The sequence below is a fragment of the Biomphalaria glabrata genome, chromosome 18 (assembly GCF_947242115.1).
Source record: "Biomphalaria glabrata chromosome 18, xgBioGlab47.1, whole genome shotgun sequence".
NCBI lineage: Eukaryota > Metazoa > Mollusca > Gastropoda > Planorbidae > Biomphalaria > Biomphalaria glabrata.
The window spans coordinates 2,420,701-2,442,219 of NC_074728.1; the positions used below are offsets into that span (position 1 = coordinate 2,420,701).

The 21,519-nt window shown below is 38.1% G+C and overlaps 2 protein-coding genes across 2 annotated transcripts in view; one reads left to right on the plus strand and one right to left on the minus strand.

Moving 5' to 3' along the window:
* LOC106065951 (QRFP-like peptide receptor) overlaps window positions 1–11,877 on the minus strand; it is a 77,444-nt gene extending 65,567 nt beyond the window's left edge. Inside the window, exon 1 of the mRNA XM_056017127.1 lies at window positions 11,631–11,877. The gene's annotated coding sequence lies outside the window, so the exon portion shown is untranslated. The remainder of the gene's footprint in view (window positions 1–11,630) is intronic.
* On the plus strand, window positions 4,055–5,062 carry LOC129924005 (uncharacterized). The gene is made up of 2 exons (XM_056017589.1): window positions 4,055–4,481; window positions 4,842–5,062. The coding sequence occupies exons 1-2, from the start codon at window positions 4,055–4,057 to the stop codon at window positions 5,060–5,062; spliced, it is 648 nt and encodes a 215-aa protein (XP_055873564.1).
* Window positions 11,878–21,519: the final 9,642 nt, after the last annotated feature.

Consider the following 21,519-nt stretch of genomic DNA (forward strand, 5'->3'; position numbering starts at 1 on the left):
AGAAATATTTCCTAATTTTTAAGTTCAGAGTCCACGAGTATGCTCACACCAGTTCGACTTCTATTGGACTATACAAAAATATAATTCTTATGTTGTTTGTTTATCTCTTAGTATTAATAGAGGATTGAAAACACAGAAACACGTTTTGTATATAAGCTAATCCATTATTTCGGAATAAGTGTCTAGTATTACATAGGTAAGTATGTAAAGATCTTTTACAAAAGGTAAGTCGAGGCCAATCAAAATTACAAGACTTACTGGCATTTATTGTGGCCTTTTAGGCAGCCTCACCGGTCCATTTAGGCAGCCTCACCGGTCCATTTAGGCACCGGCCCACCGGGCATAGGAACGGTTGCCTATATAGCCAGGTCCGCCCTTGCTTTTTTCCAAAAAGAGTATAGTTGATCATGATACATACGATTTACTAGCAGCCTTCAAAACAGCCGTTACTCATTTATCTAATAAGTCTTGTCTTCGAGTCCGAAGATCAGTGAGGAATGCAGTATTTCCCGTTTCTGCGCAGTCTCAGCTGTAACCTACATATTTTACCACATCCAGGACAAGCATAATCATTGTCCACAGGTGGTCTTTTCGCCGTCTGCGTTTGTCCTCGGCAGCAGATTTTCTTTTGGTCTCAAATGTGTATCCCGCGACCTTCGTGAGTGACCTCCAGCTGTCTCGTTCTGAGGCCGCATGCAACCAGGTACTCTCTTCTATGTCAGCCAAGAAAAGTTGACGCCTAAGCTGGTCTTTGAAGCGTTTCCGTGGGGCGCCTCTGTTACGTCGACCACCTTGTAGCTCACCGAAAAAGACTGCCTTTGGCATACGTTCGTCTCCCATACTGGATACGCGCCCTACCCAGCGTAACTGTCGGACCAAAAGAAGTCCCTCTGTACTGTCCATACCGGCGTTCGCAAGGACATCGCTGATTGTTATGCGGTCTTGCCACCATTTATCTAATGCTGATATTAATGACACGAAAAGTAAACTTGAATAATATTTAGACTCGATCTTGACTGACTGCGATACCTTTGCAAATTTTGAAAAGAGAATGATATGCCAACATTTCGACGATGACATCGATTGCGCGGTGGCTGAGTGGTAAAGCGCTTGGCTTCCGAACTGAGGATCCTTAGTTCGAATCTCGGTGAAGACTTGAATTTTGAGTTTCGGGGCGTTTACCGCTTAGCTCTTATAGGTAAATGACATTAGTTGGGGAAAAGTAAAAGCGGTTGGTCATTGTGCTGGCCACATGAACCCTCCTTGTTAAGTGAAAGGAGAACTTCCCATCGATTGCTATAACATAGTTAGCTATTCCTGACTCAAATACTACCAGAGAAAAGGAGATTTTTTTCAGTGTGTGATTATAGGGCTACTCTAAACCCAGAAACATTAAAAATTGCTGGCATTTCTTAAATATATACAGAAGGAAAGTTCCCCTTAAGACCATGTGATCTATAGAACGAGGCCCAAGGGTCCAGAAATTAAAAATCCCAGCCTTCACAAGGATTCGAACCAGGAACCCCTGGTCCGGAAGTCAACAGTTGTACCTTTCAGCCACCGCCCCTCCTAAATATATGTAGAGTTTTTACCTAAGCAACGAATATCTGTCTTCAACATTAGATCATTAGTCATCACATTTACTGCTTGCATGTTTTTGTATACTTTGATATGCAGTTTTGAAATGTTAATGTTGGAAGTTGCAATTGTTGCAACGCTGCCCATTATTTGTGTTGCAACTTTATTTATGTAACTTTTAATGTTCAAGTGGTTTACGTTTTAAGTAATACATTTCAATTAAACATTATTACATAATGTAGCGCTTACGAGGGCGCCATTTCGTCCTAACTGGCATACAGGAAAGTACCTGGCAGCAGATGACCCCTGGACGAGAAAGCTGGAGACCTCTCACAAAGGCTGCGGGACAAACATTGGACTCAAAGGAAAGAAATTTTTGAAAACAGTCGCAAAAGATGGAAAGGAAATTTAAATAGACCGCCAGCGGACAACGTCTATCTCTGCACAATATGCAGGTCACAACTTGGTCGGCATAGTCATGTGAGTTACTGCACGCAGCCTTAATCTTCGGAATAGAAGGGGTCGAATAAATAACTGAGCAGCCTCCCTCCCCCCCCCTATAAAAACGGTTAGCCTTCAGAGGTAAAATAAATGTGTACATAAAATATCATTTTGGGTCAGCAGTCAAAATCTTTAGTCAGAATTAATACAAACTTTTTATTCACATTTTAAAGATCTTAGTATTTACTTGAATGAATTATAGCATAAATTTATTGCAACCTGATTGAAACGTCTAGATATTTCTTTTTTTTTTATAATAAAGTATTTATATTAAATGGCCATTGAAAGAGACAGTTTGTTAAGTCTCACATAGGCAGCTGGAAACACATTTGAGGCCCAGATGAAAGCCCTTGTTAAGGACAGGTGCAGAAGACGTTAAACAAAAAATTTAATTGACCCCGCCGGACAACGGCTTTGTCTGCAGCAGTGGTGAATAAATATATGTAGGTCTCAACTGGGCTTATGTGTCATGTGAAACATTGAACCCATCTTTAATCTACGGAATCGAATACATTGCCATTATCATTTCTTCTTTAATTAATCCGTTTTTTATCTTGAAACGCCGCGAGATGTTCACTTGAAACCAAGAGGAAGTACAATACTGAAGACAAACGTAGACGTCGGAAAGAGAACCTAAACCCCTCACAGGCAGAGTACGGTTATGTCTGTGTTGGATGTCGTACTATAAGTACATCACAGCTGGGGCTGCGTAGTCACGTGAACAAACTGCTCTTTAATCTGCGGACTTGAAGACAAGCCTTATTATTAATGGTTGATTTTTGTTTTGCTTAAATACACACGCACATAATATCTTTCCCAGAACTGAACCAGGCTATTAGCTTGCGATCTCCCACATAGATACGAACTTGATATGCACACAGTCGCAAACACGCACTCACCGTGAACTAAACATTTGGTAAACACTCCCAAATAAAAGTCAACAATTAGCAGTCACCCAACTCACCCCTTTAGTTTTGCTTTTGCTTTACCACGGAAGTTTATTAATTTTTTTAATGTTATTTTTCGCTATGATAATAATATACATTACATGCTGTATTACCATTAAAATGAGATGTTGAACAGACAACTTAATTCTAGTCTCGACTCTCACGAATAATAATACACGATTTCATAAAAACAAATATAGTCACTAGTCACTATATAGTTATAATAACGATTAGAAAATGATGTGGCATATTTATATTTCAAAAATATATGTCATTTGTTTAATTATCTAAACAGTTATCAGCTTCCTTTGTTTACAGTTAATTTAGTTTCGTTCATGACTTCAACTAGACAAGCATCCAATTGGAATTCTTGATTTTTCACTAAACAATCAGGAAAGAAACACAATTTGTAAAACAGATGTTGATAATTAAATGCAGAGCCAATATTTTCCTACACAACTTGTTTTATTTTGTTTATGTTGCTGTCGCTCTGTTTGAATATTTTACAATGTTCTTCTTTAGATTTTGTCAATAACAATGGACAAAATTGTGTAATGATCCATAAATGGAAATTCTTTATGTTGTACAGAATAATTATCTTTACTCAATAAAATATATATATGAGAAAACACTGTTCTATTTTAGGTGTATCTATCATATGTTAATAATGTTGGGTACTAAACTAAACAATATTGATTTAAACAACAGTTTTATAGTTCAATGAAATTTTAATTATATGGAACAGTCTATTCTATAAAGAGGCTCAGTTGAACCAAAACGAGGTTACTTTAGTATATATATATTCCTTGTGGTGTCTTTTATTGTGCATAAAGTCACTAAGGAAGCTTTTCTTACGCGCAAATGCATATGCGGCCCCGAAATAGCTTTTATATCAAAGCTAACATTGTTGGTTTCATAAATTGTCTTTGACGAAAATGAAATCAGATTTTCAGAAATATATTCGATTCCGAAACTGAAACGTCAAAGATAAATACAAATAGAGGATCTAACTACGAGGCCGCTCCAAAATGTCAGTGAACACCACGGCTGAGTTTGGGCAGCACGCCAGTGTGGAGCCTCTTTTGGTGGACTGCCTTATCGTCGTTCTCAACGTGATCTGCGGTGAGGTCGTTGGACTTTTAGGCATCGCTGCCAATGCCGTTTCGATCGTCGTCTTCTGCAAGTTGGGATTTCATGACAGCGTGGATGTCACGTTAACCGCCCTGGCTATCAGTGACATTGGTTCCTTGGCCTCGCTCCAGTTTTACAACGTCATGATCAACCCGTGGTTATCTTCCGTCCAGCCTCCTTTTGAAATCTCAGACGCCATACTTCTGCTCTCCTTGTATCCCCACATTTACTTCATTAGGGTCAGCGGGCTGATCACGGCTTTCGCCGCCCTTGAAAGGTGCGTCTGCGTGGTTCTGCCCTTGAAGGTGCATGACATTTTCAGCTGTAAAAGATCGATTCTTATTGTATCAATTATATTCATGGTATCGATTTCTAACGTCGTAGCTCCTTACTACTATTTAAATTTGGAATGGACTTTCTCTCCGGAACGAAAATCGACTATTTTGCGGATAGCTCCAAAGGAAAACTGGTATTTCGGCATCCGTCTTTCTTACATGGTGAACGATATATTTTTACAATATTTGACATTCGCGGTTTTAATAGCAAGCACTGTTATAACAAGCGTAAACCTGCACAAAAGCGCCATCTGGAGAAAGTCTATTTCCAAGGGTGATCACCGAAAAGTTGAAAACAAGGTCTCAATAAAGGAGATTAAAGTTGTGAGAATGCTGTCCCTTGTTTCAGTCTCATTTATCGTCTGCCTCTTGCCGCTGTGTGCAACTCTAACAGCTGTGGGCGTTGTCAAGGAGCTGAGCCAAAATGGAGCGTATTATCAAGTGGCCAGACTGTCTTATTGTATTTCTTTCTTGATGGAGACAGTCTCGTCTAGTATGAACGCTTTCATCTACTTCAACATGAGCAGCAAGTATAAAAACACTTTAAAGAAGTTCTTTTTAAAGGCATGAGATTTAACATTGCTACTAGTGGGCATCAGAGGTAATATATGTTATCACTTTTTAAACCAAATATTCTTGACTTATTTGTGGTGTTGGAATTACGCATCAGGGAACGTGTTTCTTGGAGTGAGAATAAGTCTTTGAAACATTTCTGATAAAAAGTGTGATACATTCTTAATCTAGAACTATGTCAATTCACGCGAATGATTCAGGAGATTTTAAAAGATAAAGACACGGACACATACCTAAATAGTTTGTTACAAGTTTATATCAGCTCACTCTGTCTGTCTGGGTGGAATCTTGTACACATTATTTCTCACATTTTACATTCTAGGATCAAGTTGAAACTGCGCAATTATTCATATTGAATGACAATATAGGAATCAATTTTTTTTTAATTAACTAATTAGTTAATAAAAAAAAAGCATTCTGTAGAGAATTAGGTCTTTCTTCAAAAAAGACTTTTTAGACTATAAAACTTTATGTGAGTACTTCAACAATTCAGTTGCTAGAAGGTCGAGATCTCCTCCAGCTCGAGTTCGGACTTGTGGAACTTTAAAAAAAAAAACAGCTTTTAAACTACCAGCACGGAAAACTTCTCCCAGAAACCCCCCCCCCCCCTCCTTCCCCTTAACTGGTCCACAAAGATGATTTGACACTAGGCACGATATAAGAATGAGAGTTGCGTTAAACAAAAACATGAATAAAATATTTCCAGTCTTGATCTATGGCTAAAAACCTTTGGCCATATAAGAAAGTCTTATGGGCTCGCAAAGACCTTCCTTTAGGGAACAGTACCAGGAAAAAGAAAAGGCAGACAGAGAAAGCGATGGGAAGACAACATAAAATAATGGACGGGCCTGACATTGAAAGAGGTTCTATCTAAGGCAAAAGACAAAGAGGAATGGAGCAAGACGGTTACTTAATCTTACAAGGTGCCCCGACAGTCCAACAGAATAAAGGATAGATAAAGGTAAACAGTCTAGATTTATTACAACTTAATACCGCGATTGTTTCAAAATTATTGTTTTAAATGCACTCAACAACAGAGAGTTTTTAAAAGTATTTTAATACATTGTCTTTCTACTTTAAAAACTCGTTACGGTCATCGACCTTCATTTGAAAAGGTAAAGTCCAAGTCATCATTACAAATTCAGTACCCACTTCGTCAACACTAGGGTGACCAAGCGATAACCTTGATCACGTTGCCCACCCTCTTCTGGTCTTGTGGAAATATATAAGTGTACAGAAGTGAATAGATGTGGGCAGAAGTGAATAGATGTGGAAAGAAGTAGGCAGAAGTGAATAGATGTAGCCCAAAGTGGGCAGAAGTGAAGAGATGTGGCCTGAAGTGGATAGAAGTGAAGAGATGTGGCCCAAAGTGGAAAGAAGTGAACAGATGTGGCCCAAAGTGGAAAGAAGTACGCAATCGTGGGCAGAAGTGAAAAGAAATCTGCAGAAGTGAACAGAAATGAACAGAAGTGGGCAGAACTGTTCACTTCTGTTGGGCAGAATGAAACAGAAGTGAACAGAAGTTGGTAGAAATAAACAAATGTGGGCAGAAGTGAACAGAAATTTACAGAAGTAGGCAGAAGTGTGCAGAATGTTTTCTAAAAACAAGATAGCCTCGCGCCACAAGCAGGATATGTCCGCCTCCGTAATGTGAGAATCGCTGACCTAGGTATATCTCGGTTTAATTAACTTTTAATGATTATGTCACTATTGGGCGACCACGATTCCATTATACAAACCAAATGAGGCAGTTGAATACATCTTCTTCTTCACAAACCTCTTGAACTTGATCCAAAAGTTTGACATGTTCAATATGTCCCAGGCTCGAAATTACCGTTAAAATATGCCAGGTCAACCGGTACAAGGACGTGACCTTTAGGTTTGTTAAAGAAATGAATTCTGTAGCGCATAGATAGTATTTCTAGCACAGTGTTTCTCAAACTTTTTCTTGATACGTCTCCCCCCAACCTAAACCATAACAATGATTGATAACTATATTACTATAACGACATTACAATAAAATTGATTCCCACATATACAAAACCTTTTGTGTCCCCATTAAGCACTTATGGAATATGGAGGCACTGTGGCTGATTGGTAAAGCGCTTTGAACCATTGGTTCCGGGAAAAAAAAGTTTGAGAAACACTGAGTTAGAAATATGATCTATTAGTCGTAGAATCAATTTCTTTGTCAAATTTAAATGTCACGTCTTTGAACCGGTTTGACGTCACATTTTTCGAATCCCGGTCAAGACTGGGATTTTTAATTTCAGGATCTTTGGGCGCCTCCGTAACCTCACAGCCTTAATGGGTACCTGGCATTAGTCGTTGTGATGGCCCCATGACACGCTCGTTAACCGTGAGCCCTACAGATCGCAAGGTCTGAAAGGGGAACTTTACTTTACTTACTTAGGGAGTAGGGCGTACCATAGTTTGAGAGACCTGTTCAACCCTCATCTAGGTCCTTACTTCCGAGATATAACGTGGTCATTATTGAAAACATCTGGGAATAATCCTGAGACCAACTGTGTTCCTTTAATAACCAGTTTCTTCTTATTGTTCTCATGTTTCTATTGGAGCTCAGTTGGAGTGTTCAGATCAGTAATCTTATATCTGATCTCCAGATTAGGCAGCTCTCCATATAGCTTTTCCTCTTTGAGATGATTTTAGAGCCAGAGTCTTGTTTTGGGCTAATCGATAGCGTCTATAGCTTTGAAGGACATGGTCGGCATTCTCAAGAGCACGTTTCGCTAGCCCACAGTTGTTGCCTCCGGAACAGAATGCTGTCTCAGGCGTGTCCGGTTCTAAGGCGAAAAAAGTGAATGTAAAGCCTGTCGGGACTTCTTGGAGCTCAAAACTTGTGATATTTGAATCGTTGAAAGCTGGTCAAGATGAGAATGTCATGGTAACAGTCTCTTGTGAGTCAAGGACCAGAACTAGACTTCTATCCATACAGACATCTGTCAGTTTCAGAATGTGAAAAATTTACTCTTCCTTAGTATTTGAATTCGAAGACATTGCCTATAAGTTGTTCACATCTTACTACGACTCGACTTAGATCATTCAGCGCCGTTCTGCGCTTTGGGCTGCAAGCTGCCTCAATACAAGTCAATCTTCACCAACGTCTGCAGCCTCTTCTCAGCTGGTATCATCATTCATGAAAATGCGGTGTCAATTTTAAAACGACATCTCTTTATGCGTTTTCCTAGTAATGGACGTAATCATCTTCTTTTTTTTTTTTTTTTTTGGAAGTAACGTCTGTATTTTATAAGGTCTCCATATCGTTGTTTCCCTTGGTATGCGCGAATCATTTTGTAGAAAGACATGACCAGCAAATCTCATGCGACACTCAGTCAAAGTCTCATTACATTTCATTTACACATCTAGATATTTAATAAAATCTCTAGAGTTGTTGTTTTTTTTACCAAAAATCACAATCACTTAGTTATATAACATTGTATTATATTATCGAGTCCAAAAGAAAAGAGGCGCACAGTTTTCTCATGGATACCAAGACTCAGCAGTAACCAGAGGCGTAGATAGGGTGGGGGAGAGATGGGGAGAATAGGAAAATTCCTCGGCCCCTCTTAAGGGGGGCCCCATAATGAGTGTTTTTACATGAAATATTAATCATAAGAGGTAAACACACCCTAAATGATGGCAAATTCCTAGGTACGCAACTGGAAGTAACTTGCTCATTTTGTCCATTTGACAATGACGCTGTCCTCCGTAAGTTTAATTAAGTTTTTTTTTCATGTGTTTCAGTGTGTGTGTGGGGGGAGGGAGGACCTTAGTAAATATATAGGTAATTAGCGCCACGATTTGGACGCAGATGCCTAATAGATTGGAAAAACATGGGGACGGTTTTATAAATAGACTGACGGACCAACGGACATACAGACAGCATTAAACAAACCGCAACTTTCAGTAAGGGGCTAACTAAAAAAAAAATAAAAAAATTGATCTATTCATACATAGTCTTTTATGTCTTATCCTCAGGCACTGGTTGCTTGTAAGATTTTATCTAGATATTCATTCTATGTAGGGGAGAAATACATTTAAAATTGATTAGACTTTTTTTTTTAATGTAGAAGAAAGATAATCACAAAAAATGTCTGATTGTCTGTTTAGAAATTCATACCCATTGACGTAGCTAGAGATTTGGAGGGCAGGGGGGGGGCTTGGCCTTTCTAGGGGCTACTACATTTTGACATTCGACATCATGACATGAGATACTGGCCTAATATTTACATTGCAAAAAAATTGAACACTTATTTGGGACCCGGGGGAGATTTTCAAATTTGGACCCCGCCTACCCCCACCCTAGCTACGCCACTGTTTAGCCTCTAGCCATTATTTGAACATAAAAACAAAATTTAAATAAGGGGCACAACCGTTCTCTATTTACGTGTGGAGTTACCAATTATCTATCTTTGAATTGGACAAAGCAGTCCAGAGTTTTGAACTGATTCCATAATTAAGAAATAGGAAAGGCTCGCACCGGAATCAGAGAGCGCCTACGTCTGTTCTAGTTTGCATGTTTTTTTAAGATTTATGTTGGCGTGATTCTTCTTATCGCGCGAATGAATTTGTGTGAACGTGTCTCTAGCAGACGTGGGCATCAAACGTCTCTGGATTGAACGGAAGAGATTCCTACGCTAGGAAAGTAGTCCTACAATTAAAGATCTATAGATTGAGGTCCACACATGTTCAGACATGTTCGATTACTTTCAGTAATGAAAAACAAATCGAAATACAAAGTCAAGATTGGTATGTAACAGAGAGGGTAGAAGAGCAGAAAGAGGGAGAGATGTATAAAGAAAGAGATGGGCCAAGCGGAAGAGGAACAGTTGAAAAAAATGAGAGAGAAAAAAAAAAGAGAGAATAGAAAGATGAAGGGAAGCCGAAAGAGGAAGAGAAAGGCGCGGCGAACGAGAGAGAAAAAAATGAGAGTGTGAGAGAAAGAGAGAGACGAAAGAGGGAGAGACAGAAAAAGAAAGAGAGTGCGAGAGAGAAAGAGCGAGAGAGAGAGAGAGAGAGAGAGATTGGGAGAAAGAAGTATAAAAACAATGAGAGAGAGAGGCGGGGAGAAAGGAGTATAAAATACAAAGAGAGAGGCAGAGAGACAGAGAGAGAGAGAGAGAGAGAGAGAGAAGGATCCAGTCTAGTTTCTAGATTCACGTTGATAGGTCATCCCCTTCCAAAACTATGATTTCATTGTTTATAGCTTCACTTCAATGTTATCGATGGAACTGGTGAACCAGGCAGACGACACGAGACTGAATCAAAACCATTGGCCAGGAATCACGGGAGTGTTCAGTTCAAATCAGAGATTGGCAGAGTTCATATCCTCAACTCAAATCAATTGATTTATTTTAAGACAAATGTTTCAACCGAAAATCAGTAAATAAACTTCTACAGATATGTCAATACTTCTAGTCACAGACAACAGTCAACAAACAATTTTACCTCAAGATATATTCTAAATTTCAATCAAAAATTTTTTTGGGATATTTACGATTAACTTTTAAAACACACTCTACACGGTAATCTCGATTTTGTTGAGTTCATTTTTACCAAGCAGATATAGACTCTGTCTATGTGGTATAGTTTGTGTACACGTTATTTCTCCCAAGCCCAATCTCGGATCATGCTGAAATTTTGCAGTTATTTCTTGTACCTGATAAAACACTAGTCAATAAAAAAGTATTCAATTAATTTTTTTTGAAATTAATTACTTGTTTGCTATCAAACAAGGGAAATAAATTGTACTTGAAAAGATGTGGCGGTATAAGTTAAACTAGTCCTCTTTACACCTTGTGTAGAGAATTAGGTCGTCGTTAAAACGTTTGCAACTAATATAAGATAGCTATGCAACCTTCTATTTTAATAAGCAGTTCACTGGCACAGTGGTTAGTGTATTGGCTTGAGGAGGCTTGAGCCTTCCAGTTCGATTTCAAGTCTTACAATATTTCTTTTTATAAAATACATTTTAAAAGCTACCACGGTAACCTTCACCAACATACCCCTTCTTCCCAAAAAAAAAAATTGGTAAAAATATTTCCAATCTCGCAGATTTATTATTGTTAGTTTATTATAAATTTATTTACATGACACACCCAAACTAATTGATACAATTATACTTAACATATTCTTAGTTGTTGTTTTTTTTGTAAAACGATTTTTTCTTGTTATGTCTAAGAAAAGGCTTACATCATTAAAGCCGAATACAGCAACATAGAAATAGAAGAGAATGCTATATTTGAACATGCAGTGGCAATATAAGGAAACATAAAGAGAGAAAGAAACAAGAGAAAGGTTAGAACATTTCCCGAAATAAAGAGACAAACCAATTGTCAATGGAGTAGCTGCTGGAAGATCACTGCCGCCAACTAAATACTGAGAATTACTTTTTGTTACCAAGAAAACGGCTTTTAAATTCCATTTTTTTGCAGTACTACATTTTTATATATTATCTATACTTCCTATTTTGTGTACGCCGGATACACTAAGAAATAGACTCTATATATTATAGATATTACATTATAGAACAATAGAACTATACCTCTGCTTTGATTGAAAAAGTTCTGGCTTGGCGGAAGTGTCACATATTTTGATCGTCCATTAAAACCCGAGCGTCCTCCTGTGTTTCAGTCTTGCAAGTTTCATGATTTGAACAGTTGGTTAAGTTTCGGTTGTCACTTCTGCTACTTGAATCAAAAAAGCATAACGCAATGGTCTCCCTTCCCTGTCTTTTTATTCCTGTCTGATTTTGACGTACTGCCCTCAGGGGAAAATATTCCAATGGGAGGTCAGTCTTTAAAACACACAGCTACAAACAAAGAAATACAATAACCTTTGGCAGGGGGAAAAACAAAAAAAAAAAGGAAGGATTTTTTAACGTTACATTTTAAAGATTTGGCATTAAAATTGGCCATCTTTGTCATCAGCAAGAATACAGAAAAAAAAAAAACAAGCAAAAAAAAAAACGAATTGCCAGAGTGTGTATGTGTGCGAATGTCAGTCAGTGTGTGCGTGTTGATGAGTCCGTATGCCGAGAACCTGAGATGAACTCCAATTGGTGGCAAGGCTGGAAGGATCAGTCCTCCCGTAGAGCCTTGGCGAGAAACTCTGCTGTTAGGCATAGTGCCTTCAAGCTCCCATACAGGTCAAGTGAAACTGCAGACAGACTACCCCGCAGCCCTCAGAGCTGCGAACACTCTTGCAAGAGATGCGTCACTGTTTCCACCGACTCTCCACAGTGTCGGCAACGGGCATCAAAATTTGGCCGGAACCGGACAAAATATGCACCAATAGGGCAGTGCCCCGTTCTACACTGCGCAATGATAGATTGTTCCGACCTTTTTAGCCTCCACCATGGATCGTCGCGGTCCGGGCGACGCAAGTGCTGCCAGACTCCATGGGCTTTGTTGGAGCCATCCCAGGATTTCAAACACTTGTCATATACCCACTATCGGATTAACGTCGTAGCTTGGTTAAACGTACTTGGGGCTACGAAAGTGGACACGGCCAGAGCTCCTTCTCGCGCTAGAGCATCAGCCGCCTCGTTACCCCCCACGCCGCAGTGCGAGGGCGCCCACTGCATAAAGATAACAACTCCAATAAATAGGCGGATGTTATATTCGGCGCCTAATGCCTCTTCTACCAACGTGACTTACCCCCCCCTCCCCAAGCAAGCCATGGCTTGGAGGCAGGAGCTAGAATCAGTGACCATTACAACAGAAGTCGCAACGGTTACTTTTCCCCTATGTGGCGTAGTGACATGGTTATCGCCGTTAATTCAGCATCAAAGCTACATGCTGCGAGGCTGCATGCGCCTGACAGCTTGTCTGAGTGGAGGTCCGGGTAACATAGAAGGGCCCCATACCTGGCTCTTGCGGGGTCCTTAAGCAAGGACCCATCTGTGTAACAGAGGATGGGTTGGTTAGGTCACTTTGTTGGGTAGATCACTTTGTTGGTTAGGTCACTGTGTTGGTTAGGTCACTGTGTTGGTTATGTTACTTTGTTGGTTAAGTCACTTTGTTGGTTAGGTCACTTTGTTGGTTAGGTCACTGTGTTGCTTAGGTCACTTTGTTGGTTATGTTACTTTGTTGGTTATGTTATTTTGTTGGTTAGATCACTGTGTTGGTTAGGTCACTTTGTTGGTTATGTTACTTTGTTGGTTATGTTACTTTGTTGGTTATGTTACTTTGTTGGTTAGGTCATTGTGTTGGTTAGGTCACTTAATCGGTTATGTTACTTTGTTGGTTATGTTACTTTGTTGGTTAGGTCACTGTGTTGGTTATGTCGCTTTGTTGGTTATGTTACTTTGTTGGTTATGTTACTTTGTTGGTAATGTTACTATGCTGGTTATGTTACTTTCTGTATAGGTCACTTTGTTGGTTATGTTACTTTGTTGGTAATGTTACTATGCTGGTTATGTTACTTTGTTGGTAATGTTACTATGCTGGTTATGTTACTTTGCTGTATAGGTCACTTTGTTGGTTATGTCACTTTGTTGGTTATGTCACCTTGTTGGCTTTGTCACTTTGTTGGTTATGTCACTTTGTTGGTTATGTCACTTTGTTGGTTATGTCACTTTGTTGGTTATGTCACTTTGTTGGTAATGTTACTATGCTGGTTATGTTACTTTGCTGTATAGGTCACTTTGTTGGTTATGTCACTTAGTTGGTTATGTCACCTTGTTGGCTTTGTCACTTTGTTGGTTATGTCACTTTGTTGGTTATGTCACTTTGTTGGTTATGTCACTTTGTTGGTTATGTCACTTTGTTGGTTATTTCACTTTGTTGGTATGTCACTTTGTTGGCTATGCCACTTTGTTGGTTATGTCACTTTGTTAGTTATGTCACTGATGGGTTATGCCATTATCACCTTGCTTCACGTCTAAATTACGTCTACTGATTTTAAGATGTATTTGTTTTTTACGTCATCTATGACTTTCACTTCCTAGGTGCACACAGCTATGTGCACACCGTATAATAATATAGCGCATCAGTGCACAACGGTGTACTTGTTTCGAAGACCATCCTTCGGAAATCTTTAAAATTACCATAAACAAACTTTACAATAACAAAGATAAAAATGCATAAATAGTTCAAAGATAACAAACCATTTACATTTAATGCTAACAGAAATTTTTCACAATAAATTGAGAGATACCAATCTACTCTTATTTACATTGGATGCTTAAGATCCAATTTATATTCCCAAGAATTTTCTTAAAGCCATAAGTAGAAGAGAAAAATAAAGATAAAGGGATGTGGAGAAATATTAAAGTGCAATAATTAAACCAAAGAAAATGGAATAAAAAATAATAAAATATAAATGGAGAGATCTTAAAATTAAAAAAAAATGAAAGCTTGCAATCATCAACTGAATAATATAAAAAAAATGTCTTGATCTACATAAGACTTTGCTTCGATATGTCATTTCTGTTGTGCTACAATAAAAGCAATTAAGCTCTTGTAGGCTTTCTAAAGGGTACAGGTGTAGCTTATTTATACTTTCGTATTATCTTAATGAAAACCCCTGTTAATATTTAGCTCAGCTTCTACTCAACACACTACAAAATCAGAATGGTTTATACAAAATTATGATTCTCAGTGTAGCAATGGCTTCACGATGGAAGATTGAACCAACCTAGAAACTATTTTTAAAGCCTATTTTGAAAGTAGAAACATACACATACAAACACACAAAAACACTTAACAAACACATATTTCAAAGTAAAAAAAATATCTTTCTCGTTAAGATAACTTGCTTTTGTACGAATACAGATTTTTATCGACCCAGGATGTTTACATTCAAATCTCTATCACAGAAAACATCTGTATGATCAGATTCGTGTCTTTCTGATGCTTGGACAAGACGCACCCTCGCCCTTCCCCCTCAATCTTAACCATTTCTTGACCACTGCGTCCACTCAAGCATACTTCTCTTGAGCACTCCCTTCTCTTTTCAGAATGATTGCTTAAAACGAAGACCAAGTTCAAGGCCTAATGTTTGCCCGCCTCGAGTGGACATTGGGATAAATTTGTCTGGAAATGTATAGAGCTAAATATATTTGACCAAGCAGGACGACTAGAGTAAAGGTCCAGTACTATGTTTACTTGGTCACGAGAGAGTAGGGAGATGAATGTAGACATTGTACCCAAAATAAACTTTTGAAAAACAAATGATAGCAGAGATAAAGATAGTCTAAGTCTTTCCTTTGCTAGCAAGCTGGACATGTGACAGATGAGTTTGAATGTGATAACATTTAGTTAAACTGTTATGTAGACCTTGTAAAGACAAGCACGCCTCGGCGACCTCTAAGAAACATCCAGTCGGAAAATTGTTTTATCAACAAACTCTTCTATCAATGTTATCTTTTTATGTGGCCTACATTTTACGAGAGTGTCATGTGGCCAGCACAACAACCAACCGCTTTTACTTTTCCCCAACTAATTTCAGGTACCAATTAGAGATGGGCAGACTCAGAGGCGCCCAAAGATTCCGCAAATAGAGATCCCAGTCTTCGCCAGGATTCGTAGCAAGGAGCCCCGCTTCGAAATCCAAGCGCTGCTTTATCGCTCAGCCACCCACCTCATAAAGTACATCATCTGCCCTATAGACCACAACGTCTGAAACGGGAACTTCTTTACTATTCTATCAAGGGATCTTTAGGCGCCTCTGAGTCCAACTGATATAAGTTGGGGAAAATTAAAGGAGGTTGGTCTTTGTGTAGGCCACAAGACATTCTCGTTAACCGTGGGCCACAGAACTAGATGACCTTAAGATCGCAAGGTCTAAGAGGGGAACTTTACATTATTCTATCAACGGAATAGACATGCAGTGGCTGGAAATGATGAGATCTATCCCAATGAAAGAGCTTGTGGTTTGTGTGCAATGGGAATAGAATTTGCATCAGGATGTTATTAAGCAAGCTTTTGATGGCCCGAAACATTCCTTCGAATCTTCGTTTTCCCTTACAGTTTTAGTTCTAGAGAGTTACAGTTAATATGCATTGACTTTTAATGATAGTGCTGTCCCCTAACTAGTTAACTACAGAGTGGTCGGTTGAAAAGCAGAAAATTTGATGAGATCATGATCATTATCTTCTCCTCTCTGCCTGTGGTCCCTTCTGGGGCGTAGGCCACCAACCAGCTTTCCTCCAGGAGTCTCTCCAACTGTCCACACGTCTTGCCTATCTGCTTGGCGTCTGCTTCCAAATCGCGGTACAAACTTTTTACCATAGTGAGTTGATATAAGCTTTGTAAAAAGATATTGTTTATTTATATATTTTATTTATATTATTTTCGCGATTGAAAAAAACACACCATAAAATAAAGAAAATAAAGTGCTTGGAGAGTGCGATTCGATTTTTTCTCTAAAATGTATTAACCGAACTTCTGGCATAGACTGACTTTACTTAGCTAAGTGCTCGGAAAAAAACAACTGTGACAATATCAACAAAGTTATTGACATGGCTTTCTAGACTTCCAGCGTCTGGGAAAGTAACAGACCTAAGACTAATAGACCTGAACTAGATCTATAAGTTAGACATGATATGTCATTAGAGACTTGGCTCCATCTGAAAAGTCTCGCCCCCTCGGTCACGTCTGCTAGACGTTGTTTTTTTTTAATTTGTCAATATTACCCTCTGGAAATACTCAAGAGATAATGAATTATATATGTATATCATGAACGTAGCCGGGGGGTTGGGCTTTAACACCCCCCCACGCCTCCGAAATGAAAACCCCCCCACGCAGGGGTGGGGATCGGAATTTTGTGACTGATTTTTTGCTTTGATTTTGTTTATTTTAGGAAAGATTTTAATACTAAACCATCACTTGCCCCACGACAGCCAAGGAGGTTTTGAGTTTAAACTCCCTACCAGGAAGGTTTTGTCTGGCCAATGGCTGTGTGAAGGTTTGCAATTAAACCCCCCTCTTCGATAAAACAAAGCAAATAAAATAATGTAAACGACGATTACCAAATTCCAAGAGCATAGCTAAGGGGGAGTTTAAATCCCCCACTTCCAGAGGGCTGTTTTTTTTAATTTTAAACCCCTACAGATAGTTTTGAGTTTTAAATCCCCCTACAGGGAGTTTTGGGGTTAAAAACCTATCTCTTCAATATTATTCTAAAGCAAACTAAATTTACCATCTATGAGCGTAGCTAAAGGTGTTTTGACTTTGTTAAAAAAAGAGATTTTTTTTAGTTTAAACCCCCCCCCTCCCCACAACAGATGATTTTGACGATAAAACTTCCCTTTTCTATATAAAATCTAAAACAAACTACAGTTACTTAATTTCAAGAGCGTAGTCAAGAGAGATTACAAATTTCAACGTCTTCTGAAAGAATGAAGGGTCAGAATGTAATAAAGATTAATTATGTACACACACGCACATACACACACACACATATATCTATATGGCGGAGGGGGGAAATCTCCCACCCCAACCCCCGAAAAAAATCCTGGCTACGCCCATGATATATTGATATATATATATATATATATATATATATATATATATATATATATATATATATATATATATATAAGCTCTATTTAGCTACTATATAAAATCCTTGGCCCTCATGACTGATAATGACTACTTCTCCCACTTGCAGTTGACGATAAAATGTGGACATTGAAACTGTTTGTTCTTAAGTGAAGCTTAGGACAATAAAGCCGTTTTCAAGATCGAAACCGCAGCTGTTCAATTTACCAATGAACATTTTTTTTAAATTTGCAATTCTACCAAATATCTATTTGAAAGACGACATCTTAATGTCTTAAGTAAAAAAAAAAAATCGATAATGGAAAATGGTCACGTGATAACCATTGATAAAACAACAAAAAATACTGTCACGTGATATCCACTGTTGATTCGAATTACGTTCTAATTGGTATATTAGGAATAGGGAAGCATGCAGCTATAAGAATGTTTTGTATTTGCTTACGATTGCTGCTTGGGGTTCATTACTTCCTCTTAAGCACTTATTGACACTTTTTTTTTGGTGCGTAACTTTTCGTTCAATGTAAAGACTGTAGTTCAGGATAATACGTAGAACAGTTTTAAAAAGACTAAGTCTTGATCCACAAGCAGGCCTCTATACTAAAGTAAACATTAAAATCCTAAAAATTGTCACAGTGACATTATTATAATAATAAGTTTCCCTTTCAGACCTTGTGGTCTATAAGGCAGATGATGTAAAGGTCATCTGATTCTGTGGCCTACGATTAACGAGGGCGTCATGTGGCCAGCACAACCACCAACCGGGTGGACTCAGAGGCGCCAGAAGATCCTGAAATAAAAATAGCAGTCTTCACCAGGATTCGAACCCCGGACCCAGGTTTGGAAGTCAAGCGTGCCTCCTCATAGTGAATATAATGGCCTATTCAAAGCGTGAGTGTGTTCTAGTTTTTTTCACCACTCCGCATCCCTCCCCTGCCTCCGAGATCTAAAATCCTGGTTCAGCGAATGTATAGATCTACTACACTTTATAATAGTCCAGTGTCAGATCTTTAGATCTAGACTTAGATGCGTACATTTTTTTTATCATTAATTAATTGAACTCTCCAATGAATGCGGAAATACCCGGAAAAGTCTAGTCCGTTCAAGATTAATATTTTCTCGTTCTCTAGACAAATATAAATTTATTCCATTTTTACTTTAAAAAAAAATTAATTAAAACGGTCATGGTAGAGTTTTCCCAGTTTGGCCAACGAGCTAGTAATTATTTTCAAATAATATACAGCAGCTTTCAAACTTCTAGGAAAATCATTAGAGCCCTTTTCGAGATCCGTTTCCAGGTTGTGCCCACCTTTGACCAGCCAGAAACTTTACGAGTTGAATAGAGGTATTGTAAACATGAAGATATAGAAGACTCCTTACATTCGAGCTTAATCACTCTTTCTTTGAATCTCTCTGTCTGTCTATCTATCTGTCTATCTATCTATCTCTCTCTCTCTCTCTCTATCTATCTATCTATCTATCTATCTATCTATCTATCTATCTATCTATCTATCTATCTATCTATCTCTCTAACTGTCTATCTATCTATCTTTGTACATAGATTTCTGTATGTTAGAAAATAGCTATGAGTGCCTTATGAGCCTAGAAAATTTTAGCTATCAATTAAAATACCATACCAGAGATAAAGTTATTCTGGATCGGCTAACCTGGTGAAAGAAAACTCGCGATCTGGACAGCGACTGCGTCTATGTAATTTTTGTTTCTGATTGAATATAAAAAAAGATTTGTCTACAATTCTAGGGGAAGGAATTAACACCAGTGAATCATCTTAGTGCATCCATGGGCTCTAGGTTCACAAGGAGCCTTTTATATTAACGTAATTTATTTTTATGATTAATATACAAACTTGGAAAAAAGTTGTTTTTTTCTCCATAACGTCAAAAGTTGATTAACAATACAATACAAACAGTATTAAAATTATAGTTAAAAAAAAACAACAACATAGGTGTAGTGTAACTGAGTTGATTTTCTGCGTGGGTCCGGCGTGTCAGAAGGTCATGTCCAGTGTGTGTGTGTATAGACTGCATCGGTGCTATGTGAGACGTGCTGGTTTCATTCACTGTTCACTACTGTGTGAATTTGTCGAATCAAGCCATGTTATTGGTATACTAGTATTTGTTGTTTCATTACAATAGGTTATCAAAGAGAAAGAACCTTGTGCTTAAAGCTTTAACTATCTGTATTGTAAGATTTACTTCCTTTAATCAGTATCAAATTAAATTAATGAATTACCGCTAATTAATTAATCAATAGGCTAAATTTTCTTGATGAATCCTACATTGTCAGGGACAAGGAATAAATGTGTAAAGTTTCAACTTGATCCGAGAAAAAGAAGTGGGAGAGATAGCGTGTTCAAAGATCGTACCTGGTAGAAAGAGACAGAGAGAGAGTTGATATAAGCTTGGTAAAAACAATCTAAAATTGAGCTTTCAGAGTTGGCAGACTTTTTTAGAACAAGAAACATACATCGGTCATTCAATTTAAAAAATCTGACAAAGTGCTAACAAAAAGGTCTGCACTAAATCTTATAAAGTGCTAACAGATAGGTCCATAAGTGCTAAAAAGATCAACACGGATATCTAATTGAATGGTCTGCATTGAGTCCTAACAGGTAGATAAACATTGAGTGCTAATGGATAAATGTACGTGGTGTGATAATAGATAAGTCTAGAGTGCTATTGATGATAGATCTACATTGAGCGTTGAAGGAAGATCTGTGTGCAGTGTTAACAGAAGATCTATACGAAGTGCTAACAGACTGGTCTACGTGTAGAGCTCGATTGTTTGACATGCTTTGGACACTTGTTCAGAATATAAGAATGTCACTTCCTAGCTCAAACGTCCCGCAGGAAATCGGGGGTGGGGGGTGGATGGCTGTGTGGCAGGGTTCAAAACTTGGAGCATCGAGACGACAACCTATAGCGCCAACCACACGACCAAGCAAACATAGCAGTGCTGACAGAGAGATCTATATGAAGTGCTAACAGATTGGTTTAGTATTGCTCTCCTAATTGAAGATAGTATCGTTGATTTGACCCCATTAATTTTTGGTTTTATAAACTTGTATTTGTTTTATATAAAAAAAGCATGCATTCTCTTCTATACCAAACGTAACGTTTTCTAATTGCAAACAAAAAATGTTATTGAAGTTTAATCATAACAGGGTAGAATGAACAAATGTGAAAAATGAACAATTCTGTCAGAACATGGAAAATAATTACGTAGACCAAGAGTTAACACTGATAAGTCAGCATGGTGTGTTAGCAGCTAGATCGACATGGAGTTCTAGCATATCTACTTGACGTGCTACAAATAAATCTAAATGACGTGATTGAACAACGCACTCAGACACCCATAGCTGACCTTTGCTCTACTTACCCAAAACGAGACCGTTTGATTACGTCATATGAAACGATCATGAATTAAAACAAAAAATCTCGTGAAACGCTTGAACTCTGTATCCTCTTCCACTATGTGTACACTTTCAACTTTCACAGTGAATATAATAGCAAAAAATCATGCACTGTTAATGTCATCAGTTTAATTTTCCGTGAGATTATTAAAATATTTGACTATCAAGTGATAGTCATTTCTCATCTCCACAGAAACTTGTTTTTAATATTTGACTCAAACGCAATATCTTATCTTATAAATTATCACCATTCCTTGTTACTAATTGCTTGACATATTTATATTCAGATTACATAAATAAGAAGATATCCAAACAATATAAGAAGATTTACAAAAAGCGAATTCAGATTATCCTTGTTATCTGAGATTAAATTTAAATCGGGCCAGTATAGATTCATGCGGCGTTCCGATGATGCGGGAGACCATGTACACTAGATTGTCCGATACAGAAAAGAAAAAAAAAATGTTCAGATTTTCGATAGCTGCCAGGCACGAGTG